The 23,158-nt window shown below is 42.1% G+C and overlaps 1 protein-coding gene across 1 annotated transcript; it reads right to left on the bottom strand.

Moving 5' to 3' along the window:
- Positions 1 to 751: 751 nt before the first annotated feature.
- Positions 752 to 22,575, bottom strand: LOC145876428 (deoxynucleoside triphosphate triphosphohydrolase SAMHD1-like). Its single transcript, XM_082972200.1, has 16 exons — positions 22,269 to 22,575; positions 15,470 to 15,536; positions 15,223 to 15,292; positions 13,173 to 13,333; positions 12,426 to 12,541; positions 12,222 to 12,292; positions 11,906 to 12,085; positions 11,351 to 11,451; positions 8,528 to 8,636; positions 8,294 to 8,385; positions 4,166 to 4,281; positions 3,757 to 3,896; positions 2,031 to 2,126; positions 1,761 to 1,865; positions 1,526 to 1,663; positions 752 to 1,330 (listed from the first exon to the last, which is right to left on the bottom strand). The coding sequence occupies exons 1-16, from the start codon at positions 22,450 to 22,452 to the stop codon at positions 1,229 to 1,231; spliced, it is 1,848 nt and encodes a 615-aa protein (XP_082828326.1). The 5' UTR covers positions 22,453 to 22,575; the 3' UTR covers positions 752 to 1,228.
- Between the last annotated feature and the right edge of the window lie 583 nt (positions 22,576 to 23,158).

The following is a 23,158-nucleotide window of genomic DNA, read 5'->3' on the forward strand; positions in this document are numbered from 1 at the left end:
CTCATTAGTCTTTCATTCAAAATTATATTATTTATTTAAAACAAAGTGCATAACTTAAATCAACAAACATGTCTGTCTGATCAACAGCTGTGGGCTCATCGAGGCAGACTTTAGGGTAAACATTGTGTTCATGTTGTTTAAATGAAGATAACGAGACTCCCAAATGATACCAAACACTAGACAGATAGCTGCTTGCCTCAGTAGGGTACATGGATGAAAACAAAGATAATATGATAACTTAACATTGTTTGTCAGTTAAAGTGGTGGCTTTTCTGAAGATAATTAAGCTACATTGTACCCTGATCTTTGATCTGTATGTGCTTAGCCAACTCCTACTTTAGTCTAGATACTGTAGATATGCATGACCAGGCTAACTATGGTAGCTGGGTATATAACAACTAAAACAGCGTAGAAACCATGCATAAAAGAAAGACAATGCCCTGAAACACAAACAACGGTTACCTGTTTGTTTGCATGTTGATCAATATAACACCAAGGATAAGTTCCCATTCAGCTTTGGGAGTATTACAAGGTAAAGCATGATTGTCCAAAGAGTAACTTCCACCAGGATGGATAAATATGTAAAAGTCGTTGCTTGGCTATCTGAAAGAGCCATGTGTGATAGTGGCACGTCAACATGCATAGCCTGGGAGAACAGGTATGTATACTCACATACTCCTACACTTATCTTATCATGAAATAGCATAACGTTAAGATAACCAAACCTAAAATGTACGCTTGAAATAAAACATCAAAAGTAAATAAAAGAAAGACTACATGATCTAATCCCTGGAAAACTGAATCAGAGTGAACAGAACCCTGAGTAAAGTGACTTCTTTCGAAAGCCTGACTCACATTTTCTTGAGGTGGTGGTCACCAACCCCTGGTCCTAGGGAGCAACAGGGTGTGCAGGCTTTTGTTCCAACCCATCGTGAACACACCTGATTCAGCTAGTCAGTTCATCTTAATGACCTAGATTAGCTGAACCAAGTGTGTTAGTGCTGGGTTGGAACAAAACCTTGCATACCCTGTGGCCCTCAAAGACCATGATTGGTAACCACTGCCGTAAACAGAAGGATTCTCTGTTGTTTCTCATCTTCCTCTTAAAAGAGTCTGGTCATCATTGATTGCAGCCCAGCCTCTTCCTCCCCTCATTATCCTCAGTGGCCCAGCCTCTTCCTCCCCTCATTATCCTCAGTGGCCCAGCCTCTTCCTCCCCTCATTATCCTCAGTGGCCCAGCCTCTTCCTCCCCTCATTATCCTCAGTGTCATTGTTGTGTGCCCAGCTTGCCTTAAGAGGGGTGAGCTCTGGTGCAATCACATCTCCATCCTAAACAAATGTGAACACAAACACACAGGGATACCAGTGTAAATTTTAAACATTGGGAAAATACTCTGTGTGGTGCAGGTAAGATAGTGATAGCTAGCTGGCTTGGCCTTGCACTGTCATCTTCCCCACACAATGTAAAAACGCTAAAAGCTTGAGGTAAAATGATATATAAAGGAAAGAGCGAGGCCTCCTGACCTGAGGTTTGGAGAAGTTCATATCCATACACCACTGGACAAAGTTCTTCTTAGCTGCCTCCATGGTCCTCTCATCAGTCTTCTTACAGTAGACCCTGATAAGCTGCTCAGCAAACCTTTCTGGCAGCAGCTTGGACACCTACAGGAACAACAATTGCCTTATATCATGTTTCCAAGCTCCAAAGATTATTGGATAATTCTAAAATAGGTATACGTAAGTGCATTGAAGTAGTGACCTGGTCCTTGCTGATCTGGTAAGCTTTGGTTGGGTCGTTCTTACAGTAGAAACGCATGTTGTTGATGGGGTTCTTCTCCTTCATACCCCAGTCCATGTTGATGATCTGATGGAGAGAAAGATAGGGAGGAGAGATGGACATGCAAAGAGATACCCATTTTCAACAGAGCAACTGGTAACAAAGGGTTACCTATAGAGAAGGCGGGGGGGATGGTATGGTAAAATGTATTCAATCAGTTCCCTGATTGAGGTGAAAAGACTGGACACTCACATGGACAACAAAGTCCCCTGGCTGCAGAGTAACATTTTGAAGGTCATTCTGAGGCCTGGACCTCGCCACACAGCCTGCCCAGTCCAGGAGCTTTTCCTGGGGGAAGAGAAGACGAGGATGAGAGGCACACAGGGGCGGAAATCACGACCCCCCCATCCTGGGAAAAATATGATTTGTCCCCCCCAATATATCACTGAAACATAACTATGTCATTTAAATAATATTCATAATACGCAATGAAAGCAATTGTGCTGATTATAGACACTTAATAGCGCGTTTTTAAGTTTCAAAAGATTGCGACACCCCCGCCCTTTGCCTCACAATGGTTTGATCCATTGCCAGTTCCTTAGCTTGCTAGGTAACAGAGAGGTCGTATCTACTGTCTGAAAGGCACTCAATGCACGTAACTGCCGTGAGGTTCATCCAGTCAATCGCGTGCACACACACTAGCTGAATATGCAGAGCTAGCGCGCAAATATTAACTATTAAGCTAGCTAGTACCAATTCCATTTATGTGGCCTCGTCAAAGATGGAATCAGCATGCAGATGATGTAAGTTACTGCTTCAAAGTCCCTGTGATAAGGTTAGCGATAAACTGAAGTCCAAACTGAACAGAACTACACTCTCTTCTACCATTGTCTTAAATATATTTAATGGTCTCGTTGCAAAAGCTAAATTGTCGCAAGGGAACTTTTATTTATTTATTTTATTTCACCTTTATTTAACCCGGGTAGCAAAGATTATAGCAAACACCACTGAAACTGAATTGGTGCTCGCTAGCTTTGCAAATTCAGCTATTGTTGGAAGCCAGCCAATATGAAACAAACTATTAAAATTACAAAAGGTTGCAGCATATGTTGTGTAAATGGTGAACTCATACAGCTGTCAACTCTTGTCATTTTAATCTGTTTCACATTTGCTAGCTACCTTTTAGATCGAAGCCCAAATAGAATGATTGAAGATGATAGAAGCCCATCTCCTACTGTAAATAACCTACACACTGTGTGTGTAGCCAGCCAGCCAGCCAGCCAGGTAGAAAAATGGCAGAAAAATAAAAGACGGACATCAGAGTATTTTTCAATACACCAAAACGCAAAGTAAGAACCCTAGTAGCCTAATATCTCAGACTAGTTGATAAAATGTTCATAAGAAAGAAATGAAATTCTAATGGAAATGTTTCACAATGATGTCATTAGGCAGAGCAGGCAACAGATGGCACACAGATAGCAGAGTTGGGGACAGATATGCAGGGACAGACTGGCAGAGACAGGGAGTCTCAGGTAAGTTTGTTGAGTCTTTGTTTGGCAACATTATGAAAGGTTCTCAATTTGTTTGACTTGTAAAATAGGAACATAATTGGAAAATGCCATGGATACCCCCACTCTCAACTTAAACTGGTGACTGAACTAAGATTTGTTAAAGGCAATGGTATTGCTGTTGTGATTAGTTGTGTAGTTTTGGGTACCGGTAGTTAGGAGTACGGCAAACACCTTATTTCTTTGGTTCCTCAATATACATTTACCATATTACAATGTAGGCTATGTGTTACAGCACTACTTTTGGTGTCCCCCTCAGGAATGGCTCTTGAGAAAATCTCATGTAATTGTCCCCTCCAAAGTGGATATCAGATTTTCGCCCCTGGAGGCACATAATATGAATCTCGTAGAAAGCTCCGCTAGTAAGCCCTGGAAGGATATCCTCTCTCCAAACACACGCACACACACACCTGTGAAACCTCCACGCGCTTCTCAGCCTGTGTCTCTCCCACACACTTGTAGAGGCGTCTGCAGGTGATGTTTTGGAGGATCTCTCTGGCCTCAGCCAGCTCAGAGGACGACGAGTACAGAATCTGCTCAATCACATGGTCTACAGGGGAAGGGAGGAGAGAGGGAGAGAGACAGGGGAGAGGGAGAGACAAGGTGATAAGGAGCGTGGGAAGATGATAGGTAATCATGCAAACCAAAGCCAGCAGTAATTGTATGGACAGGAATGTACCACACAAAAAAAACAGGTATGGCAAACCCAGCCTGTTTGGACAGCCTTGACGCATAAAACTCTCAAAGCTCTGGTTGTCTGGGTAAGTAGAACAGACCAGAGCCATTGTACACTTTATATTTCTATGGGGTTGAACGGACCAGTGAGTTTAGTGTAGGCCTCCATGTCGTCTATTGCTGTGGAGATGGTGAACATCTTTCCCCCTGAACCTTGAATCTGGATGTGGGGGTCCGCCTTGATAAAGGCCTCTGTGATCCTGAAAAAAGACAATATAACATCTCATTTTCAACATATAACATACAGCAGAAAAAAAACGAAATTTCTGAGAACCTGTATGAATGTATAAAAGATAGGAAATAAAACAGATATACAGTACCAGTCCAAAGTTTGGACACACCTACTCATTCCAGGGTTTTTCCCTTTGTTTTCTACTTTGTAGAATGATAATGAAGACATCAAAATTAAGAAATATTAAACAAATCAAAATATATTTTATATTTGAGATTCTTCAAAGTAGCCGCCCTTTGCCTTGATGACAGCTTTGCACACTCTTGGATCCTGGGGTAAACGTTGAACATTGTTATACTCAGAGTATAGGAACATTAGTTACAAAGGAGACATGAGGGGTCCATAATGAAGCTTGGGAGGGATATCATGTCTCTCAGGATTGGGTTAGAGGTTAGTTTAACATGGATCCAGATATCATGTCTCTCAGGGTTGGGTTAGAGGTTAGTTTAACATGGATCCAGATATCATGTCTCTCAGGGTTGGGTTAGAGGTTAGTTTAACATGGATCCAGATATCATGTCTCTCAGGGTTGGGTTAGAGGTTAGTTTAACATGGATCCAGATATCATGTCTCTCAGGGTTGGGTTAGAGGTTAGTTTAACATGGATCCAGATATCATGTCTCTCAGGATTGGGTTAGAGGTTAGTTTAACATGGATCCAGATATCATGTCTCTCAGGATTGGGTTAGAGGTTAGTTTAACATGGATCCAGATATCATGTCTCTCAGGGTTGAGTTAGAGGTTAGTTTAACATGGATCCAGATATCATGTCTCTCAGGATTGGGTTAGAGGTTAGTTTAACATGGATCCAGATATCATGTCTCTCAGGATTGGGTTAGAGGTTAGTTTAACATGGATCCAGATATCATGTCTCTCAGGGTTGGGTTAGAGGTTAGTTTAACATGGATCCAGATATCATGTCTCTCAGGATTGGGTTAGAGGTTAGTTTAACATGGATCCAGATATCATGTCTCTCAGGATTGGGTTAGAGGTTAGTTTAACATGGATCCAGATATCATGTCTCTCAGGATTGAGTTAGAGGTTAGTTTAACATGGATCCAGATATCATGTCTCTCAGGTTAGACGTTAGTTTAACATGGATCCAGATATCATGTCTCTCAGGATTGGGTTAGAGGTTAGTTTAACATGGATCCAGATATCATGTCTCTCAGGATTGGGTTAGAGGTTAGTTTAACATGGATCCAGATATCATGTCTCTCAGGATTGGGTTAGACGTTAGTTTAACATGGATCCAGATAGCATGTCTCTCAGGATTGGGTTAGAGATTAGTTTAACATGGATCCAGATATCATGTCTCTCAGGATTGGGTTAGAGGTTAGTTTAACATGGATCCAGATATCATGTCTCTCAGGGTTTGGTTAGAAGAAACCACACTTTGAAACCAAGATAAATAAAATAAAAGAATGATAGTAAAAAGCTTTGGAGCACATTGAATTAAATTCTGGGAAAAAGGCAAACTCAGCACCATAATTCATTGAAACAGATGGCTCATTCATCACACAACCAACTGATATTGCCAACTACATTAATGATTTTTTTCCATTGGCAAGATTAGCAAATTTAGGCATAACATGCCAGCAACAAACGCTGACACTACACATCCAAGTATATCTGACAAATTATGAAACAACAATAATTATTCTTTTGAATTCCTTAAAGTGAGTGTGGAAGAGGTGAACAAATTATTGTTGTCTATCAACAATGACAAGCCACTGAGGTCTGACAACTTGGATGGAAGTACTGTGGATAACAGGGGATGATGTTGACACATCTTCAATTTGACCCTACTAGAAAGTGTGTGCCCTTAGGCCTGGAGGGAAGTTAAAGTCATTCCGCTACCTAAGAATAGTAAAGCCCCCTTTACTTTTTAAAATAGCCGACCAATCAGCCCGTTACCAACCCTTAGTAAACTTCTGTAAAAATAGTGTTTGACCAGATACAATGCTATTTCACAGTAAACAAATTGACAGACTTTCAGCACGCTCATAGGGACACTCAACAAGCACAGCACTTACACAAATGACTGATGATTGGCTGAGAGAAATTGATGAGGAAATGATTGTGTTGTGAGACTTCAGTGCAGATTTTGACATTATCGATCATAGTCTGCTGATGGAAAAACGTATGTGTTATGGCTTTACACCCCCTGCTATAATGTGGATAAAGAGTTACCTGTCTAACAGAACACAGAGGGGGTTCTTTAATGGAAGCCTCTCCAACATAATCCAGGTAGAAGCAGGAATTCCCCAGGGCAGCTGTTTTTTCGATCTTTACTAATGACATGTCACTGGCTTTGAGTAAAGGGTTAGGGTTAGGCTTTGAGTAAAGGCAGTGGCATGCTGTCAACCTGTTGGGGCTAGGGGGCAGTATTTTCACGGCTGGATAAAAAAACGTACCCGATTTAATCTGGTTACTAATCCTACCCAGTAACTAGAATATGCATATACTTATTATATATGGATAGAAAACACCCTAAAGTTTCTAAAAGTGTTTGAATGGTGTCTGTGAGTATAACAGAACTCATTTGGCAGGCAAAAACCTGAGACATTTTCTTCCCCTGGTTTTGTCGCACCTGGACTACTGTTCAGTCGTGTGGTCAGGTGCCACAAAGAGGGACTTGGGAAAATTGCAGTTGGCTCAGAACAGGGCAGCACGGCTGGCCCTTGGATGTACACAGAGAGCTAAAATTAATAATATGCATGTCAATCTCATGGAAGAGAGATTGACTTCCTCATTACTTGTTTTTGTAAGAGGTGTTGACAAGCTGAAGGTACCGAGAAGTATTGACATGTTGAATGCACCGAGCTGTCTGTCTAAACTGCTGGCACACAGCTCAGACACCCATACATACCCCACAAGACATGCCACCAGAGGTCTGTCTAAACTACTGGCACACAGCTCAGACACCCATACATACCCCACCAGAGGTCTGTTTAAACTACTGGCACACAGCTCAGACACCCATACATACCCCACAAGACATGCCACCAGAGGTCTGTTTAAACTACTGGCACACAGCTCAGACACCCATACATACCCCACAAGACATGCCACCAGAGGTCTGTTTAAACTACTGGCACACAGCTCAGACACCCATACATACCCCACAAGACATGCCACCAGAGGTCTCTTCACAGTGCCCAAGTCCAGAACAGACTATGGGAGGAGCACAGTACTACATAGAGCCATGACTACATGGAACTCTATTCCACATCAGGTAACTGATGCAGCAGTAGAATCAGATTTAAACAGCTGATAAAAACACACCTTATGGAACAGCGGGGAGTGTGAAATAGGCACATACACAAGATAACAGATTTTTCGTTGTAGATGTGTAGTAGTGGAGTAAAGGCCTGAACACTCAGTGTGTTGTAGATGTGTAGTAGTGGAGTAAAGGCCTGAACACTCAGTGTGTTGTAGATGTGTAGTAGTGGAGTAAAGGCCTGAACACTCAGTGTGTTGTAGATGTGTAGTAGTGGAGTAAAGGCCTGAACACTCGGTGTGAATTCTGTAACGAATGTATTGTAATGTTTTTAAAATTGTATAACTGCCTTCATTTTGTCAGACCCCAGGAAGAGTAGCCGCCGCCTTGGATCCATAATAAATACAAGATACAAATACCCCCACACACAGGGCATGAGTGGTCACTGAATGGTTTGATGAGCATGAACATGATGTAAACCATATGCCATGGCTGTCTCAGTCACCAGATCTCAACCCAATTGAACACTTATGGGATATTCCACCACAATCAACAAAACAACAAATGATAGAATTTATTGTGGAAGAATGGTGTCGCATCCCTCCAATTGACTTCCAGACACTTAGAAACTATGCCGAGGTGCATTGAAGCTGTTCTGGCTCGTAGTGGCCCAACAGCCTATTAAGATACTGTGTTGGTGTTTACTCTATTTTGGCAGTTACCTATATTAAAACACCTGCTGAGGTGAGAGTACTTACATTGTCTCTATGATGTTGCCCACCTTGTGCTGGTAGGCTCTTCTATGCAGGCAGTTGCGTGTGTGGAACATGTCATACAGATTACCCACTTCCTGTATGTGGACAACACACATGGATATCACCACTAAACTAGGTTAATCCCTAACTACTTTACCAATAATGAAAAGTTGAAGGAAAACATAAATGAAGGGAATGAATGGGAGGTGTAATCGAGGGCCAAGCTGAAGCATTTACCTTGTCTCGGGTGCAGATGTGCTTCTTCCCGTCCACCTCACACACACGGGCAAACTTGAGAAAGCGACGGTAGTCAAAGTTATTTTGGATACCCAGGTGGAAGCAGTCCCTGTGGGGTGAGAAAGTGAGGGAGTCTCTGTTGGTTTTGTCTGGGTTTTCCTTTACCTGTCAAACTGTTTTTGATGTATCCATTATGTTAAAATGTTGTTTAAAAATAAAAATAAATAATAATTTCAATGTTCTTGTTGTCATTTATGTAAAAAAAAGATCTCACTAAACAAAATGTAAATGTTTATGCATTTCCTCGAGACTAGGGTTGCAAAGGGTCGGAAACTTTCCCGGAATTTTTCCATGGGAAGTTAAGCCCGGGAATTTTGCTTAAATTCATTAAAAAAAAGTTATTTTATAACAGTGAACCTTTTTTATGGGATACACATTAGGCAATTCTAGGTCTTGTGGCATATTTTGGTTAAACTATCCCCAATTCAATGGAATTGCAACCCTCTGCATGCACAGTGCATTCTTCCATCACATGTACAGCTGATTCTCAAGATCTGGTACTCTAATGAGATGCTATTGAGCCCACACTACTACACTGTCTGAGCCAAGGACTACATGCTTTCTGGTAAGTTTTGATTACAATACTGGGTGGGGTGAATATATTTTATGACAGATTATTTTTGGTTAACTAGTAAATAGTAGCCTACATCAAAGTGTGTTTAAATCATTTCTAACTTGTTAACAATTTCTGCTAGTTATTGCTACTATGTGGGTTTTAGCTTGAGCCTGTTAATTCAGCTGTTTTCATACATGTTTCATTTTAAAACATTTATCTGACAAATGAGTTGTTTAATCTAACTACTTAATTATTTATCTGTATATGGAATTGTATTTGTTGTTCTTTTACTCATGTTTTTCTAATCTTCACAGGAAAAGGCCACAGGCACTATCTGATGTGTGGAGACATTTCACTGCAGCTAATGTAGAAGGACAAGCTGTGTACATTTGCAAATACTGTTCCAAATCATATGTGAGACAGAATAGCAACAACAAAAAAACCAGAAAAACACATGTCAAAAATGTTATAAATTGATTAGCATTTTAATGAGGGAAATAAGTATTTGACCCCCTCTGCAAAACATGACTTAGTACTTGGTGGCAAAACCCTTGTTGGCAATCACGGAGGTCAGATGTTTCTTGTAGTTGGCCACCAGGTTTGCACACATCTCAGGAGGGATTTTGTCCCACTCCTCTTTGCAGATCTTCTCCAAGTCATTAAGGTTTCGAGGCTGACGTTTGGCAACTCGAACCTTCAGCTCCCTCCACAGATTTTCTATTGGATTAAGGTCTGGAGACTGGCTAGGCCACTCCAGGACCTTAATGTGCTTCTTCTTGAGCCACTCCTTTGTTGCCTTGGCCGTGTGTTTTGGGTCATTGTCATGCTGGAATACCCATCCACGACCCATTTTCAATGCCCTGGCTGAGGGAAGGAGGTTCTCACCCAAGATTTGACGGTACATGGCCCCGTCCATCGTCCCTTTGATGCGGTGAAGTTGTCCTGTCCCTTAGCAGAAAAACGCCCCCAAAGCATAATGTTTCCACCTCCATGTTTGACGGTGGGGATGGTGTTCTTGGGGTCATAGGCAGCATTCCTCCTCCTCCAAACACGGCGAGTTGAGTTGATGCCAAAGAGCTCCATTTTGGTCTCATCTGACCACAACACTTTCACCCAGTTGTCCTTTGAATCATTCAGATGTTCATTGGCAAACTTCAGACGGGCATGTATATGTGCTTTCTTGAGCAGGGGGACCGTGCGGGCGCTGCAGGATTTCAGTCCTTCACGGCGTAGTGTGTTACCAATTGTTTTCTTGGTGACTATAGTCCCAGCTGCCTTGAAATCATTGAAAAGATCCTCCCGTGTAGTTCTGAGCTGATTCCTCACCGTTCTCATGATCATTGCAACTCCACGAGGTGAGATCTTGCATGGAGCCCCAGGCCGAGGGAGATTGACAGTTCTTTTGTGTTTCTTCCATTTGCGAATAATCACACCAACTGTTGTCACCTTCTCACCAAGCTGCTTGGCGATGGTCATGTAGCCCATTCCAGCCTTGTGTAGGTCTACAATCTTGTCCCTGACATCCTTGGAGAGCTCTTTGGTCTTGGCCATGGTGGAGAGTTTGGAATCTGATTGATTGATTGCTTCTGTGGACAGGTGTCTTTTATACAGGTAACAAGCTGAGGAGCACTCCCTTTAAGAGTGTGCTCCTAATCTCAGCTTGTTACCTGTATAAAAGACACCTGGGAGACAGAAATCTTTCTGATTGAGAGGGGGTCAAATACTTATTTCCCTCATTAAAATGCCAATCAATTTATAACATTTTGACATGCGTTTTTCTGGATTTTTTTGTTGTTATTCTGTCTCTCACTGTTCAAATAAACCTACCATTAAAATTATAGATTGATCCTTTCTTTGTCAGTGGGCAAACGTACAAAATCAGCAGGGGATCAAATACTTTTTCCCCTCACTGTAAATGTGATCATACTTTTTATTCACAAATGCGAGTGAAATGCTTGCACTGTGGAGCCCTGACCACCCACCAACATGGCTGGTGAAATAGACATCTTACCTGCCAATGCCAAAATCTACCCGCATTTGGCAGGTGTTCATTTTAGGCCCTGAAGATAATTTAAGAAAAGTTGCCCATAGTGCACTATTTTCCTAATATACTCCAATGGTCCTATGTATTGTTACATCTCTAATATAGCTTACTCCAGAAATGATCATAGTTTCTAAAAGGGATAAACTCCAACTGGGGGACTCACCTGGCAAAGTAGTCCCACTTGTCCACGTCGATGCCGTTCCTTTTGTTGGCCACAATCTCATAGAGGAAGGACTTCTTCTCTGGTCGGCCCTTATATGGCCACTGTGAAGAGAAAAAGAACAGACTCAGAATCCTGTGAGAACCGAGCATGAAACTCCAAATTAAATTCAACCCGTAGACAATTAACTGCTAGAAAGCATAAATAAATCATATTCATGAAGTAATATTGATTGATGTTTGTTGACTGATTAATGCTGATAGATGATTGTAACGTTTACCGCCCCAGCGGTGAAGGTTTCAGTGAGGAGGCAACAAGGGTCAGAATGGCATGCTGCCGGATTTCAGGCGTTGATTGAGGTCTGGTTTCATTTGAGAGCTCTACTATGATTTGATTTATTCAGTTTACCCCCAATTTATATTTTCTGTTTTGTTATCGTCATCTTTGGGCCTCTTCACCGAAACTTCTACCGCTCGGGCGGTCTCTGTTACCATCGGTGTCAGAAGTGGGGAAACGAACCCACGCCTACATGATTCTTAAATTGATTGATTGACTAACCGGCTCACTGGCTGGCTGATTTACTCCCTGGCTGAGAAGGACAGTGTTCTGTGGTCCAGCAATCTGCTCCTTGATGAAGACCAGGTCATCAGGAAGGACCAGGCCATGCTCCTTCATCACCGGCTCTAAGGCGTTCTCACGCACCAGGTGGTCAAACATTGCCAGGGACGCCTCCTCGTGCTGCAACACACACAAGGTGAGCGTACACACAAATACAGGTGACCTGCACATTTTTGAGCAAACACAGGAAGATATAGACACAAACATCAGACATGGAGAGCGAAAAAGAAACAGAATGAGGAAAGAAAGGTCTTACCTTCCACTTAGATTCTGGACGCACTTTAGGGATGAACATCCCATCAAACATATGGGAGAAAGGACCATGACCTGGAGAGTGAGAGATATCACATTTATGAGACAGTAAGATTGAAAAAAGTGTGTATATATATATATATATATATATATATATATGTGTGTGTGTGTGTGTGTGTGTGTGTGTGTGTGTGTGTGTGAGACTCACCCAGGTCGTGACAGAGACTGGCGATCTGGACACACAATATGTCTCTATGGGAGATGAAGAGCTCTGGTTGTCTCTCATTCAACTCCTGGACCAGCAGACCTGCCAGGTAACCCACCCTGAAACACACAACCACAACAACCATAACAACCATTTTCCAACTCATGAAACCTGCTAGGTAACCACTGGGAACTGAGAGCTTAAGGAAGAGGCTGAAAAGGATTTTTCTGTTGTGCCTGTTCAAATCAATGACAAGACAAATTTCTTCAGCCTCCTGAGGTTGAATATTGCGCCTTCTTCACCACGCTGTCTGTGTGGGTGGACCATTTCAGTTTGTCCGTGATGTGTACGCCGAGGAACTTAAAACTTTACACCTTCTCCACTACTGTCCCGTCGATGTGGATAGGGGGGTGCTCCCTCAAGTCCACGATCATCTCCTTTGTTTTGCTGACGTTGAGTGTGAGGTTATTTTCCTGACACCACACAAACACTTTGAATGCAGGGTAGCGCCTCTAAAACCACATAGACTAAATCCCAATTTGCGCATTACACTCTGCATCATGGATTTAAAAAGGTGTACACACCCTCTATAGGTCAAGCCCACACACCTTTAAACTATGAAGTGCTCAGGCACCCACACTTGTACTCTATGCTAGTGCAAACTTACACACACTCCTACATACCCTATGGAGTGTTCAGGCACCCACACTTGTACTCTACGCTAGTGCATACTCACACACTCCTACATACCCTATGGAGTGTTCGAAGCGGTTGTGGGAGGCTCCAGGGAAGACGAAGTATGTTCCTCCCAGCTGCTTAATGTGGCGGAGCCTCTGGAACTGAGGGGTGTCGATGATACAGACCAACAGAGGATGCATCTCTATATGTCCATGGATGGGGTCATTAAACACCTACAGGAGACAATAATACATCTTAGTGCTGATACTACTTTTCCTCTATTGTTCCCTCTCTGGAATAGAAAAGGGTGCATCTCTAGTTATGTGGCCGTGGGTAGAGTAGGGTCATTACACTTGCAATAGAATTGAAAAACATTATAAAACAGGGAATAGAGAACATGATGGAATAGAAAAACAGCTATTACTCAGGGTGTTTTACTTCTTTCACCATAATAAATAAATAAATTAAATGAAGTACAATGTGGTTGAGGTGATTTTCTCTCCCATGGATTATTCTCTCTCTCTCCCTGTCCGTCAGTCTCTCTATGTGGGCTCAAAGTCAATGTTTCCCCTTTTGCTAATCATTTTCAGGATGGTCAAACGTTTTCAGTGTAAACTTAAATGACTAAAACCAGATATAAAGTATGTAGAAAAGACAGTGGAGCAATATTGTTTTTTAATAAGATCATATTTAAGAACTAACAATCACCAAAATAAAAAATAGACAAATCAGGGAGAATCTGAAATGTTGGGGCCTCCATGTATTTTGTTATAATGTTTGAGTCACTCAGATAGCATAAGAACAAGGCATAATGTTAACTCAGCCCCATGGCAAAGTGTGTAGAATTGCAGGATATTAACTTTGAAACTGCAACTTTTCTCTCAGCACAATGACAAATATGTAGAACAGCAGGAAACTAGCTTTAAACTTTAAAATGGTATTTCTGACCCATAGTAAAATGTGTAGAATTTCAGAAAATTCAGATTAAAAGAGCAACACTTGGGCTCTGCAGCCAAGAGGGCCTCTAAATCCTCTATTGTGTCCCCTGTGCTCTGCAGCCAAGAGGGCCTCTAAAACCTCTATTGTGTTACCTTGGGCTCTGCAGCCAAGAGGGCCTCTAAAACCTCTATTGTGTTACCTTGGCCTCTGCAGCCAAGAGGGCCTCTAAAACCTCTATTGTGTTACCTTGGGCTCTGCAGCCAAAAGGGCCTCTAAAACCTCTATTGTGTCCCCTGGTCTCTGCAGCCAAGAGGGCCTCTAAAACCTCTATTGTGTTACCTTGGGCTCTGCAGCCAAGAGGGCCTCTAAAACCTCTATTGTGTTACCTTGGCCTCTGCAGCCAAGAGGGCCTCTAAAACCTCTATTGTGTTACCTTGGTCTCTGCAGCCAAGAGGGCCTCTAAAACCTCTATTGTGTTACCTTGGTCTCTGCAGCCAAGAGGGCCTCTAAAACCTCTATTGTGTCCCCTGGGCTCTGCAGCCAAGAGGGCCTCTAAAACCTCTATTGTGTTACCTTGGTCTCTGCAGCCAAGAGGGCCTCTAAAACCTCTATTGTGTTACCTTGGGCTCTGCAGCCAAGAGGGCCTCTAAAACCTCTATTGTGTTACCTTGGGCTCTGCAGCCAAGAGGGCCTCTAAAACCTCTATTGTGTCCCCTGGGCTCTGCAGCCAAGAGGGCCTCTAAAACCTCTATTGTGTTACCTTGGGCTCTGCAGCCAAGAGGGCCTCTAAAACCTCTATTGTGTTACCTTGGGCTCTGCAGCCAAGAGGGCCTCTAAAACCTCTATTGTGTTACCTTGGGCTCGGCAGCCAAGAGGGTCTCTAAAACCTCTATTGTGTTACCTTGGTCTCTGCAGCCAAGAGGTCCTCTAAAACCTATATTGTGTTACCTTGGGCTCTGCAGCCAAGAGGGCCTCTAAAACCTCTATTGTGTTACCTTGGGCTCTGCAGCCAAGTGGGCCTCTAAAACCTCTATTGTGTTACCTTGGCCTCTGCAGCCAAGAGGGCCTCTAAAACCTCTATTGTGTTACCTTGGTCTCTGCAGCCAAGAGGGCCTCTAAAACCTCTATTGTGTAACCTGGGTCTCTGCAGCCAAGAGGGCCTCTAAAACCTCTATTGTGTTACCTTGGTCTCTGCTGCAATCTGCCACAGCTTCTTCAGGCAGTGCAGAATCTGCAGCCGTGTGCCAAGAGGCCTGAGGAGAGAGAGAGAGAGTCAGTTCATAATCATGACACCAAAATCAGAACATCACAATCCTCAAGAAATTGACTAAGAGAAATATGTCACAACAAATCAACCAAAATTAGAAGGTGCACATTAGATTGGAACACGGAAATGACCCCACCCCATACTGAAACCACACCACACATACCTTATGCCCATATTCTCCAGATGTGTCTCTGTGAGGTATCGTAACCCCACTCCTGTTATCTGTTGCTCTGTGTGGGGGAAAACCAAACAAAAAGGACAGATCATCTTTCCTGTGTGCAAGTCTACCAACCTTCTTCTTCATCAGATGAATTCAGTTATTTGGCTGGAACAACCTTGATGCTGGGCACTAACAGATACCATAGAGAAAGTAAGGAGGGTAGATTGTGATGGGGGATGGATGGGTGGTTACTTAGCCCAATAATGGATTAAAGAAGCCTTATGGTCGGGGTGGGAAATGTACTTTTTGGTCTACCAACAGTAGTGGCTGGTGGATGCCCAAATTTTACCAGACACATTTTGGGGGGCAAAATTCATAAAGAAATCACAGAAAATGCATGCACATGTTTTGTAATGTTAAAACACTTACTGAATGGTTGTGAAATTGATTGAAAGTGATTTCAAAGAAAAGAGCGCAACAGATCGAGACAGACAGTAGTGGATATCAGTGTGTGTTCCAGCCGGCAAGGTCTCCATATTTCACTCTCTTGTTTGAACCTATGCTGCACCCCACCCCATTTTCACCACCGTAATGTTGAAAATATTCTCTTACAGAGCTGACACACACACACACACACACACACACACACACACACACAATGGGCTTTGGATCCCAAAAATATTCTCAGAAATGCGCTGTGTGACCACCTGCCAATGTGGATGGAAATATTAGACCTTCTACCTGCCAATGCCAAAATGTACTAACATTTAGCTGGTGGCTGGTGTTAATTTCCCACCCTGCTTATAGTCCAAGGACCTTATATGTTCAGTTTAAAAGGTTGAATTGGCTCTGGAACCCAAAACAGCCAAATACTCCATCTAAACGTAAATCGATTCTCGATTGCGATACGGTTCTAGAAACATAAATCACATCAAAATAATTTCACAACTGAAAAATACAGACTTACTGTACACTGTTTTAACAGAGTTGCAGCAGGCAGTACTTTCATATCACATCAAAATACAGAGTTACTGGACACTGTTTAATACAGACTTACTGGACACTGTTTAATACAGACCTACTGGACACTGTTTAATACAGACCTACTGGACACTGTTTAATACAGACTTACTGGACACTGTTTAATACAGACTTACTGGACACTGTTTAATACAGACCTACTGGACACTGTTTAATACAGACTTACTGGACACTGTTTAACACAGACTTACTGGACACTGTTTAACACAGACTTACTGTACACTGTTTAATACAGACTTACTGGACACTGTTTAATACAGACTTACTGGACACTGTTTAACAGAGTTGCAGCAGTATTTTTCAGTAACAAGATGTTTGTGGTGTCCGTCTTCCGGTTACACACAGGTGTTTCGAGACACAGCTAGCTAATTAGCACAGGTAGACTATTCTGTTGTAGTCTGATGGCTGATGGGGAAAATGGTGGAAGTGAATGCTGAGTTTGAATCAAGCAGCACGTCGAGCAAAGGTTGATGAAGATTAATGTTCTGAATGGACAACAGTAGTGTCAAACTGGAACAAAAAAAGAAATTGTCAAAAATTGGAGTGAAGGATACGTCTATGAATGGTAACGAATCGCTTCCTGTTGGGATGCGTTTGTTGAGTAAGGATGCATACAGTATTTGGGAAACCCACTTGAGGTGTTGAAAATAGTGAAGTGTGTGCTGGGAAAAGTCAAGACTGTCAGAGTGACCAAGAGTGGTCTTATTTTGATTCATTGCAGTGGGCCTTAATAAAATAATCCGGACAACAAAAGTTTTGTACTTTGAACTTCGGAGTAGAGAGCCCGTCAAAGGAGTCATCTCAGGGGTGACGACAGATGTTCAGATTTAATACCTGAAGAGAATTCCTGGTGTGGTTGGTGCCTGGAGTCTGACTAACTGGGTGAATGGAGAAAGAGGAAAGACACAGGAGCTCCCCAGAGCTGAGTACCGGCACCTCAAATGTTCTATTGCTTGAGCTCCTCTTCCTCTTATAGAATATCAGCTCAAAAGTATAGTGGAGCTCCTGCACCTCAATATAAACAGTCCCAGCACCCAAAATGAGTACCAGAACCTATTTCAGTCCAAGTCAAGCACTGATAAGAAGTAATCTGGTAGGCATATTTTATAATGAAAGGAAGAGAGCTGGAAAGATTTTTAAAATACATTGAGGAACTATTGTAATTCTCAATGGATGTAAAAACAGACGTTTGTTTGCTTGCTATTTGAGGTGAAGAAAACATTACTTTGAGAAGCTCCACAGGTGGTGGTGCGATAAGCAAATCAGAAATACTATCAGTTCCCCAAATGTGCACATGTATATGGGTTAGGGTTAACCCACATGTATATGGGTTAGGGTTAACCCACATGTATATGGGTTAACCCACATGTATATGGGTTAGGGTTAACCCACATGTATATGGGTTAGGGTTATCCCACATGTATATGGGTTAGGGTTATCCCACATGTATATGGGTTAGGGTTATCCCACATGTATATGGGTTAGGGTTATCCCACATGTATACGGGTTAGGGTTAACCCACATGTATATGGGTTAGGGTTAACCCACATGTATATGGGTTAGGGTTATCCCACATGTATATGGGTTAGGGTTAACCCACATGTATACGGGTTAACCCACATGTATATGGGTTAGGGTTAACCCACATGTATACGGGTTAACCCACATGTATACGGGTTAGCCCACATGTATACGGGTTAGCCCACATGTATACGGGTTAACCCACATGTATACGGGTTATCCCACATGTATACGGGTTAGGGTTAACCCACATGTATACGGGTTAGGGTTAACCCACATGTATACGGGTTAGGGTTAACCCACATGTATACGGTTAGGGTTAACCCACATGTATACGGGTTAGGGTTAACCCACATGTATACGGGTTAGGGTTAACCCACATGTATACGGGTTAGGGTTAACCCACATGTATACGGGTTAGGGTTAACCCACATGTATACGGGTTAGGGTTAACCCACATGTATACGGGTTAGGGTTAACCCACATGTATACGGGTTAGGGTTAACCCACATGTATACGAAATATGGCCGTGTGGGAACCCTATCCACAACCCTTTTTTTTTTAAACAATTATTTCTCCCTGCTATGCTTCCAAAACCGTACCGCAAGCGATGCATGTTAATGTTCAGACCAGTAGTATACTGGAGGTGATGGATTTGTTACTGTGTAGTTAAATGTTTTTGCACCAAAGAAAACAACAATACAGATAAAAATGAATAAATAAACGGTGTGCAGGTGTAGTTAGAAGCTCAGGGGCTTGTATAAAAACCACACCACCAAAAACTATATACAATACGTACAGTTGAAGTCGGAAGTTTACATACACCTTAGCCAAATACATTTAAACTCAGTTTTTCACCATTCCTGCCATTTAATCCTAGTAAAAATTCAGTTAGGATCACCACTTTATTTAAAGAATGTAAAATGTCAGAATAATAGTAGAGAGAATGATTTATTTCAGCTTTTTTTCTTTCATCACATTCCCAGAAGGTCAGAAGTTTACATAAACTCAATTAGTATTTGGTAGCATTGCCTGTAAATTGTTTAACTTGGGTCAAACGTTTCAGGTAGCCTTCCACAAGCTTCCCACAATACGTTGGGTGAATTTTGGCCCATTCCTGACAGAGCTGGTGTAACTGAGTCAGGTTTGTAGGCCTCCTTGCTTGCACACGCCTTTTCAGTTCTGCCAACAAATGTTAATTAGGAATGAGGTCAGGGCTTTGTGATGGCCACTCCAATATCTTGAATTTGTTGTCCTTAAGCCTTTCTGCCACAACTTTGGAAGTATTCTTTGGATCATTGTCCATTTGGAAGACCAATTTGCGACCAAGCTTTAACTTCCTGACTGATGTCTTGAGATGTTGCTTCAATACATCCACATTTTCCTACCTCATGACGCCATCTATTTTGTGAAGTGCACCAGTCCCTCCTGCAGCAAAGCACCCCCCACAAAATGATGCTGCCACCCCCGTGCTTCACGGTTGGGATGGTGTTCTTCGGCTTGCAAGCCTCCCCCTTTTTCCTCCAAACATAACGATGCTCATTATGACCAAACAGTTCTATTTTTGTTTCATCAGACCAGAGGACATTTCTCCAAAAAGTATGATCTTTGTCCCCATGTGCAGTTGCAAACTGTAGTCTGGCTTTTTTTATGGCGATTTTGGAGCAGTGGCTTCTTCCTTGCTAAGCGGCCTTTCAGGTTATGTCGTTTCCCCCAGCATCTTCACAAGGTCCTTTGCTGTTGTTCTGGGATTGATTTGCACTTTTTTCGCACCAGAGTACATTCATCTCTAGGAGACAGAATGCGTCTCCTTCCTGAGCGGTATGATGGCTGCGTGGTCCCATGGTGTTTATACTTGCGTACTATTGTTTGCACAGGTGGTACCTTCAGGCGTTTGGAAATTGCTCCCAAGGATGAACCAGACTTGTGGAGGTCTACAATTTTTTTCTGAGGTCTTGGCTGATTTCTTTTGATTTTTCCCATGATGTCAAGCAAAGAGGCGCTGAGTTTGAAGGTAGGCATTGAAATACATCCACAAGTACACCTCCAATTGAGTCAAATGATGTCAATTAGCCTATCAGAAGCTTCTAAAGCCATGACATCATTTTCTGGAATTTTCCAAGCTGTTTAAAAGGCACAGTCAACTTAGTGTATGTAAACTTCTGACCCACTGGAATTGTGATACAGTGAAATATAAGTGAAATAATCTGTCTGTTAACAATTGTTGGGAAAATTACTTGTGTCATGCACAAGGTAGATGTCCTAACCGACTTGCCAAAACTATAGATTGTTAACAAGAAATTTGTGGAGTGGTTGAAAAACGAGTTTTAATGACTCCAATCTAAGTGTATGTCAACTTCCGACTTCAACTGTAGTTGGCCTAGCTAGGGTACTATAGTTCAAAGGACAATGTAAATTAGTCTTTAGGGTAGTGCGAACGGCCCAGTACATCACTGGGGCCAAGCTTCCTGCCATCTAGGACCTCTATACCAGGCGGTGTCAGAGGAAGGCCCTAAAAATGGTCAAAGACTCCAGCCACTCAAGTCATAGACTGTTCTCTCTGCAACCACATGGTACCGGAGCGCCAAGTCTAGGTCCAAGAGGCTTCTAAACTGCTTCTACCCCCAAGACATAAGACTCCTGAACATCTAATCAAATGGCTACCCAGACTATTTGCATTGCCCCCCCCTCCCCTCTCCACACCACTGCTACTCTCTGTTGTCATCTATGCATAGTCATTTTAATTAACTCTACCTACATGTACATACTACCTCAACTAACCGGTACTGTTATTTTTTTACTGCTCCTCTTTATTACTTTTATCTCTTATTCTTATCCGTATTTTTTTAAACCGCATTGTCGGTTAGGGGCTCGTATGTAAGCATTTCACTGTGAGGTCTACTACACCTGTTGTATTCAGCATTTCACTGTGAGGTCTACTACACCTGTTGTATTCAGCATTTCACTGTGAGGTCTACTACACCTGTTGTATTCAGCATTTCACTGTGAGGTCTACTACACCTGTTGTATTCAGCATTTCACTGTGAGGTCTACTACACCTGTTGTATTCAGCATTTCACTGTGAGGTCTACTACACCTGTTGTATTCAGCATTTCACTGTAAGGTCTACTACACCTGTTGTATTCAGCATTTCACTGTGAGGTATACTACACCTGTTGTATTCAGCATTTCACTGTGAGGTCTACTACACCTGTTGTATTCAGCATTTCACTATGAGGTCTACTGCACCTGTTGTAATCAGCATTTCACTGTAAGGTCTACTACACCTGTTGTATTCAGCATTTCACTGTGAGGTCTACTACACCTGTTGTATTCAGCATTTCACTGTAAGGTCTACTACACCTGTTGTATTCAGCATTTCACTGTAAGGTCTACTACACCTGTTGTATTCAGCATTTCACAGTTTTTTTTTCAATTTGATTTGATTTTAGCAATTACTCTGCTGCTGGGTCAGCAGCATCATGTGTATGTAGCTAGTTAGAGAAGACATGCAAAACAGTGATCAGTCAAATATCATGTGTATGTAGCTAGTTAGAGAAGACATGCAAAACAGTGATCTGTCAAATATCATGTGTATGTAGCTAGTTAGAGAAGACATGCAAAACAGTGATCTGTCAAATATCATGTGTATGTAGCTAGTTAGAGAAGACATGCAAAACAGTGATCAGTCAAATATCATGTGTATGTAGCTAGTTAGAGAAGACATGCAAAACAGTGTTCTGTCAAATATCATGTGTATGTAGCTAGTTAGAGAAGACATGCAAAACAGTGATCTGTCAAATATCATGTGTATGTAGCTAGTTAGAGAAGACATGCAAAACAGTGATCTGTCAAATATCATGTGTATGTAGCTAGTTAGAGAAGACATGCAAAACAGTGTTCTGTCAAATATCATGTGTATGTAGCTAGTTAGAGAAGACATGCAAAACAGTGATCAGTCAAATATCATGTGTATGTAGCTAGTTAGAGAAGACATGCAAAACAGTGATCTGTCAAATATCATGTGTATGTAGCTAGTTAGAGAAGACATGCAAAACAGTGTTCTGTCAAATATCATGTGTATGTAGCTAGTTAGAGAAGACATGCAAAACAGTGATCTGTCAAATATCATGTGTATGTAGCTAGTTAGAGAAGACATGCAAAACAGTGTTCTGTCAAATATCATGTGTATGTAGCTAGTTAGAGAAGACATGCAAAACAGTGATCACAACAATCGAACCTGTGAATTTCTCCTCCCATGCCCCGAGACCTTCCTGACGCAGGTATCTGCAAGTGTCCTCGACATCCCACTGCCTTAAGTCCCCGTCCCGCGACAACCCGGTATAAACGCTCTGCTCCGGGGTTTTGAAATGGTCACTGTCAGCGGTCGGTAAATCTTCTCTGGAACGCTTTCGCCTATCCATATTGATCGGTAATAGAAAAGCGCCGGTAACACAATAAAGCAGTACTCTCGATCACTACTGTAAGTCGCTCTGTCTGCTAAATGACTAAAATGTAAATGTCAAAAATGGTAAACCACACCTTCTTCTTTGGGATTGGGTTGGCGGATCGTAGCCAACTTTTAGGCGCATACACTGCCACCTAATGTATTGGAGTGTGGAGCCAGTCACAGCCTACCGACATGAACGTCCGGTAATACAAAATTGGGAAAAAGGAAAATGACCCTGCCAACTATTAGCCCTCATGAAACTCTCCACATTTCACTATTTAAAATATTCTGCAGTAAAACCTTGCAATACCAAGTATTTCTCTACAGCTGCCACCACAACCTCTATTTCTGTGACCTACATTCTATTTCAGCAGTTAACAACTATGAATACTAAGAAACCCACTTTACTGAAGCACATATTATTCCTATCCCACTCTATTGGTCTCTGCCTACTCATCCTATCAGGATCCCTCACCCTGTACCCATCTTCCTCTACCACTCTCTTCACATTGTTACTCAATTTGAGTCATTTGTGACTCACCACCTGGATTCGGTCTTATGTAGCAAATTTAGAAATTGTGTTTTTTATATTGGATCATTTATATTGGATCATTTATATTGGATCATTTATATTGGATCATTTTATATTGGATCATTTATATTGGATCATTTATATTGGA

Source organism: Salmo salar, unplaced genomic scaffold (assembly GCF_965601325.2).
Source record: "Salmo salar unplaced genomic scaffold, fSalSal1 ptg000588l, whole genome shotgun sequence".
In the NCBI taxonomy this organism is placed as follows: domain Eukaryota; kingdom Metazoa; phylum Chordata; class Actinopteri; order Salmoniformes; family Salmonidae; genus Salmo; species Salmo salar.